The sequence below is a fragment of the Solanum lycopersicum genome, chromosome 11, assembly GCF_036512215.1.
Source record: "Solanum lycopersicum chromosome 11, SLM_r2.1".
In the NCBI taxonomy this organism is placed as follows: domain Eukaryota; kingdom Viridiplantae; phylum Streptophyta; class Magnoliopsida; order Solanales; family Solanaceae; genus Solanum; species Solanum lycopersicum.
This window is the reverse complement of record NC_090810.1, coordinates 9,692,290-9,699,746: the sequence shown is the minus strand read 5'-3', so window position 1 is coordinate 9,699,746 and position 7,457 is coordinate 9,692,290. Positions and strand designations below refer to the sequence as shown.

Sequence of the window (7,457 nt, the reverse complement as noted above, 5' to 3'; positions counted from 1 at the left end):
ATTATACACTTATATATGTATAGCGAATTATACAGTTTTTATGTTTGCTATGGAGCGCAATTATGCAAAGTTTGTTATAGCATACGAATATGAAATTTTTGTTTGCTATATGTGAAAGTTGCCCAATTAAATATAATTAGGCCTGGAAAGAGAGGTGGGCTGAAAATTAAAATAAATAAAGTGGGCCTGGGAATTTGCGTAAATGACCCAAAATTTAATTGAGTTGGAAGTTTAAGATGGGCTAGTTTAATAAATAGCCTAATTGAGTTAATATAATAAATTCGGCTAAACCTTAAATAAAATGAATTGGTATAAATCAATCAACGAGCTTCTTTATTTTAATAATATAATTATTTTAATTGTAAAATTGTGATTCAAAATATAACCATAATTTAAACTAAACTAGTTTAATAGAATACTTACTAAAATTAAAATATTTTTGAGATGGTTTTTTTGAATAATCATAAAATATACTAACTATATACATAATTATGTAAAATATATATATTATCTAAAAGTTATAAGAAAATGGTAGAAGTATTCAAAATATCACAAAATTCATATATTATTATTATTTTTTTGCAAAATTTATAAAACTAATTATTTTAAATTGTTTGGAAATTTAAGAAGCCCGAGAACTAATTTATACCGAGGAGGGTCGAAATTAGGTGTCAAGAATTGTCCCACATTTTACTTGGTTTGATGTAAGCAACTCGAGGAAAATGAAATTGATCGAACCAATTTTGACCGACCCTATTCATCTTTAATGGAAGGATTTGGTATGGACTTTAGGAAATATGATCGATCCCTTGAAACAGGTTTCCTACATATCTCAGGCTATATGAGAACTCAGGTCACTTGTAGTTCGATACGCCTGATTTAATGCACGATTTGAAAGAATTCAGAAGCCACCTCGATACCGAATTATGATGATACCAAGATGCTCAAGAATAATATTTAAGAGCAGATGTTGGAATACAGCCGAATTTTAACATTGATCCCGCCTACATATCCTTATACCTCAGGAATCAGGCTGCTTGTAGTTCAACTCGATCGGTTGAAAAGGAAATCTATTATGCTAGATAACATTTGGTTTTTGATAAGTGACAAGTTAAACAAGTATGAAAAAAAGGCTTGTGACCTCCTAGCCACGACTGTGTTGCACTGTCACTTAGATTGGAAACTTGCTTCCGGTAGATCGAAATTTCCGAATGCAAGACTGAAACTGACAAAACTAAAGAAAAACCCACATGCCTTTTGATAGGGGTGTGGTTTGATTGTGGTGGAAGTCGCTCCTCTGCTCGCGTCTTAAGAGTTTGACATTCCTCTTTGGACTGTGTCCCAGTTTGCTGCTAAGAAAAGTTCCACGTTGTGCTGCATCCTTGTTGATGTCGTCCGCACCTCTGGTTTGATTTGAGAATTCATCCACTTGGATGCTCTCGACAAAGACTGAAACAACTTGATAGTGGAAAATGTAACTAGGAAAGTGGTAGTATCTCTTACCATGCTTTTAAGTTACTCTTGATGTGAAAAATGTCTCATAAGTATGTTCAGTATATTTCTCTTTCGGACACAGTACGTCCGTTACAACTCATGATTTGTTGAGAATTTAGAGATGTCATTGCTTGTTTTCTGAATGGCAAACTCTGGTGATCTCTGCAACGAGCTAGCTAGCTCAATAATTATCCAACTACAACAAGGTGGATGGCTCGATAATAGTCCAACTTAACAAGGTGAATGCTCGATAATATTTCATTTATAACGAGGTAGATAGCTCGATAATATTCCATCTGTAACAAGGTAGATGACTCGATAATAGTCCAACTGTAACGAGGTGGATGCTCGATAATATTTCATCTATAACAAGGTAGATAGCTCGATAATATTCCATCTGTAACAAGGTGGGTGCTCAATAATAGTCTAACTGTAACGAGGTGGATTGCTCGATAATATTCCATCTGTAACAAGGTGTGTGCTCGATAATAGTCCAACTGTAAAGAGGTGGATGACTCGATAATATTCCAACTGTAACGAGGTGGATGACTCGATAATTATTCCAATTATAACGAGGAGGATGGCTCGATAATAGTCCAACTATAATGAGGTAGATGCTCGATAATAGTCCAACTGTAATGATGTGGATGACTCGATAATATTCCAACTGTAACGAGGTGGATGGCTCAATAATGTTCCAACTGTAACGAGGTGGATTGCTCGATAATATTCCAAGTGTAACGAGGTGGATGGCTCGATAATAGTCCAACTGTAACGACGTGGATGCTCGATAATAGTCCAACTGTAACGAGGTGGATGAGTCAATAATATTCCAACTGTAACGAGGTAGATGGCTCGATAATAGTCCAACTGTAACGAGGTGGATGACTCGATAATATTCCAACTATAACGAGGTGGATGACTCAATAATGTTCCAACTGTAACGAGGTGGATTGCTCGATAATATTCAAACTGTAACAAGGTGGATGGCTCGACAATAGTCCAACTATAACGAGGTGGATGCTCGATAATAGTCTAACTATAACGAGGTAAATGGCTCGATAATAGTCCAACTGTAACGAGGTGGATGACTCGATAATATTCTAACTGTAACGAGGTGGATAGCTCGATAATATTCCAACTGTAACGAGGTGGATGACTCAATAATATTCCAATATAATTCAAAAATAGGAACCTGAAATGGAAAACATATCTACGAACCACTTATGGGGTGGACCACCAAACAGAACTATATGCGAAAGTCTTTGATGGCCAATCAAAACACATAATCCACTTATGGGGTGGATACCCAACAAATTAGAATTATGACTCTGACATATTCAAGTAATAAAGTAAGCCAAAATAGCTACGCAACAAACATACTAAAAAAAACTAAATTGATATTTATGCACGTCGCGGCTATGATTCTGTTCTTTAAAAAAAAGAATTATCGAGGTGAATGACTTAATTCATTCACATAAAAATTAAAGTCACTCTCGTCTTCCTTGACAAACTCAGCAGAATTTGAGTTTGTTGTAGTCATTTTTAAACGTTATCGAAAACTTATAACAATTTGATAATTTTGACTGTCAAAGAGATATTGTGGTAACCATCATCTTTCTGATGTGATGGACTCGACAAATTCCCTTGTAACACTTCTAAGTTAGTGTCACTTTGATCATCTTCAAAATTGATGTCGATTTAACATACAATTCTGGCTTTACCAATACTATCACCTGCAAAGCTCGACATCGAACGTTAGTATTGACGATGAAGTAAAAAATAAAAGTAAAGAGAAATGACTAGATTAAGTTATTTGGCTTATCGAGTTAGGCTATGATGAGCCTAATTATAACTTTTATCATGACTCATAACTAGCAATCCTCCCGCACTTTGTTTCTTGCAACTTTGAAAGAATCTATTAGTGTTTGGCTTTAATATCCCTGCAAGATAAAAAGAAACTTGTCTATAAATTACTTGAGGTAATATAAAGAAATAGAGATAAAATGAGATGGAAGATTTTCTAGGTTTTGTTGATGAGTCCACGATGGATGCAAGTGGCACCCTTTTGTCATTCTTGACAGCTTTATATAGCCATTTTTGTGACTTCAATGTTCCTACATCCAATGAAAAATTCTTAGTTTGAAAGACTGATTTGTGTTGGTCTTGTCTCCATGCTCCTTCTTGCAATTGGCTTACACGCTCCCCCGTCCTTTATATGACATATTTGATGAAATTTTTTATGACCCTCCTCAAAAATTTATCCCGGCCTAAAATATATAAGAACTCTCATAACTTGCTCTGTTAATTCTGAGGTTGCTCATTCTGGAATTTTGAGGTCTCTCCTCAAAATTTTGTCCCAGTTTACCTCAATAAGTAACAAATGACATTTGTGGAATTTTTGAGATCATCTCAAAGTTTCTGTCCGAGTTGCAAATTAGATTATCTTAATTTTTGAGATCCACCCAAGGCTAATTCTGTAGAATTTTTGTCTTCTGTTTTGACTTGTTAAAGAAGTCCAACTTCAAATGAATTTTTTTTAGATCCTCTCAAAAATTCTGTCCCAGTTTCCATTATGAAGAGAAATGGAAATCTTACTGGGTATATGACCGAGCCGTTGTGGCGCCTACATATCCCATTGGAGCAGGAATCAGGTGAAACATAGTTCCCCTCTCAAGGATTAACCAATATAGAAAGTTTTCTACGTATCCATTGGAGCAGGAATCAGGTCGAACGTAGTTCAATTAAGAAATGTGTGATAAAATGGGGGAAAAGGGGGTTAAATACATTTCAAAAGAAAGTAAACAAAACTTCATATGCAAAATTTGGCTAATGTTGGGCATTCTTATTCTCAACCTTTGATGATGAATATCTTCAAATGACTCAGTTCAGAATTACCTTGTACTCACTTTTGAGCATCTAATATTTCATCCATTCAGGTGGTTTCCTCAATAATGATCAAGTTGTTGTTGATCATGTTTTGTATCTTGTGCTTCAGAGTTGAACACTTCTCTGTGTCATGTCCAATGATTCCTGAATGATAAGCACATCTGTGGTCAGCTCTGTAAAATTTTTCCAAAGGATTAGTTGGTCTTCCTTCTATTGGATAGAGCATACCCATTGATTTCAACCTTTCATAAAGTTGAGTTTGAGATTCCCTTAATGGTGTAAATACTTTAGGAGCCTTTTTAAATTTTGGGTGAGGAAATTTTTTCTGATTGACATTATTCTTTCGATATTCCCTTTGAGAAGCTGGCCTCATACGGGTAGCCGTGACCATACTTACCTCCTCCACTTTTTCTTTTGATTTACCCATATCACTAATTCTGGTAGATTTTCCATTAGATTGCAATGCGGTAAGTTTGGTGAGCTTTCCAATCTTGTAACCATCTTCCAAAGCATCTCCTACTTTGACAATCTCGACAAATTTTTGTCCCATCATACACAACATTCTTCCATAGTACTCGAGCTCTTGAGTTCGAATAAACATTTCAGTGATCTCACGTTCGGACATTGGAGGTTGAACTCTTGCGGCCTCTTTTCTCCAACAAAGAGCGTATTCTCGATAATTTTTTGTAGACTTTTGTTTGATCTTCTCCAAGTAGTAGCGATCTGGGGCATCTTCTATGTTATGTCCAAATCTTTCCGTGAAATCCTTTGGGAGTGCATTCCAACTTTTCCATTGTTTCAGCTCTTGTGATGTAAGCCACTCCAAAGCTTCTCCACTTAGACTTCGACTGAAGAGACGCATCAATAATGCTTCCATTTTGCCAACTCCCACGAGTTGATCATAATAAACTTTCAGATATGCTAGAGGATTTTCCGTTCCATTAAAAGTGACAAACTTTGGCACTTTGAACCCTTCTGGTAGGTCGAGATTCGAATGGATGCATAAATCCTTATAGCTCGATCCATCGACTTCAGAAATATAGTGCAACTCTTTCATGGTTTTCCTGATCTCTTCTTTCATATTTAGCTTGACTACCTCTTCTTTTGACCTCCACTCTCTCTCCTGTCCCTTATAGTGATCAAGCTCGAAACAGTCGGCATAAGGTTCATTTGAAGATGGGATTTGGTAGTCTTTTGAGGTATGGGTGGAACAATGGAGGGATTCTGGGTATTTTGAGTGACTTGATAATTTTGGGGGAAAGTTTGAGGGTCGGTATTTTGGTTTTGAAGATGGGGGAAGGTTTGAGCATTGTTCATATTTTGGTTTTGAGCGAGATGGAGGATCTGAAGGTTAGTATTTTGAGGATGATGTGGTGCTTGACACGATGTGATGGCGTGACGGACATTGGGGATAATTAAGTCAATGGTTGGAGGATTTTGAGTGGAGTTAGAGAGAAAGTTCTGAACCTGTTCCGTACTTGGGGGAGGAAAGTGGAGTGGAGGTCTTTCATCTCTTGGAGGGTTGAAGAATGAAATTGGATTAGATAAATCTTGCATTCTTTGCATTTCGGCCCTCATTTCGGCAATCTATTGCATCAACGGCATAATCAATTTATTTTTATCAACGGCATAATCAATTTATTTTTATCAACGGCATCATTCTTGGAGGGTTGAAGAATGAAACTGGCTCACAAATATAGAGAAACCGATATAGAGAAATGGTTAAATAGACAGGAATTTTCTACTTGACTTTGGGATTAGTGAAATAAAAAATGTCGACTTGAGTCGAGACAAAGTTGACGGTATCTTTCATTACCGTACTTTGATTTCTAATTGCGATGTAACTTTAATTTATTTGTAAGAGTTGGAAAAGATAAAATTTATCAAAATAGCGATCGAATCTTGAAAGGCTGCCTACGTATCTCACAAAAGAGAATTCAGGTCCTACATAGTTGGACCCACTTAAATTTTTTTGGTTTGAAATAATTAATCTTTTTTTGATATGAGAGTAGTACTAAAGAAAAATAAAGTTCAATTTTTTTTATTTTTTTTAAACTAAAGACTCGAAGAATATTTGGACACACTTTTGACAACAACTTGATATTTATGCTCAAGGATTCTAAAAAGTATTTGGAGAAGTGTGAGCAAGAATATCTCCAGATAAAACAACATATTCACATAAGCAGTTATAAACACATAAAACAAATATTGCGCGTTCTAAATAGAGATGTGACCCTTTAGTGCCAAGGGTAGGCCTAGCGATTTGAGAGATGTATACGTAATTTGAAGTATCTCATTGCCCCAAAACTCAAATTTATAGAAATTTTATGAATAAAACTTAATGGGGATACATAATAGGGGAAATACATACAAAATAATTAGTGTCACGCAGGGGTACGACCCTAAACTATGCCTCCACGAAAGATCTTTCTTCTTTCTTGACTCTTGTAATCTTTGGGTGCCAACGTCTTTAGATGGACCAATAGCTTTTAAAGCTCTTTATTTAACTTATATAAACTATAATCTAATCCTTATCCTATAAGACAATGATTTTCTCAAACAACGTATACATCCTTCAAATTTAAACATATAAGTATGATCGTCCATTTAGGTCGTGGGTCATTTTGGACTCAAGGTGGTCTTCTAATGGTCCCAACACGCCTTGGGTATTGGGTCATCTTAGTTCAAATGCGTTGTTTTCAGGATTGGGTTTTGCTCTATCTTAGTTTGACTAAGAGTGAATTGTATTTGAAGTGGAAAGGGTAACCCAAGCGGACTACTTAGGCTGGGACAGTTAACGATCGTTGACTGTCAAGTAGCCAACTACACTCGTTCGGGTGTCCCGTGAAAATTTGGTTAACGAACGACAGCGCACCCGCATAATCGTCCTTTAGTGGAAATGAAACAATCGTCGTTTGACGGAATTATGATATGCCATGAATGCAATGACAATTTATGAAAATTTAAACATATTCAGCGCAAACATCATTTAAACAACTAAAAAGAATTAGTCAAACAGTCAAATCTCATGGTTAGAACTTAATTAATCCCCAGCGGAGTCGCCATTTTTTGTT

The 7,457-nt window shown here is 36.0% G+C and overlaps 1 protein-coding gene across 1 annotated transcript; it reads right to left on the bottom strand.

The window, feature by feature from the left end:
- Positions 1 to 4,429: 4,429 nt before the first annotated feature.
- Positions 4,430 to 5,464, bottom strand: LOC138339201 (uncharacterized). The gene has a single exon (XM_069290784.1). It carries the CDS (start codon positions 5,462 to 5,464, stop codon positions 4,430 to 4,432), a length of 1,035 nt encoding a protein of 344 aa, XP_069146885.1.
- Between the last annotated feature and the right edge of the window lie 1,993 nt (positions 5,465 to 7,457).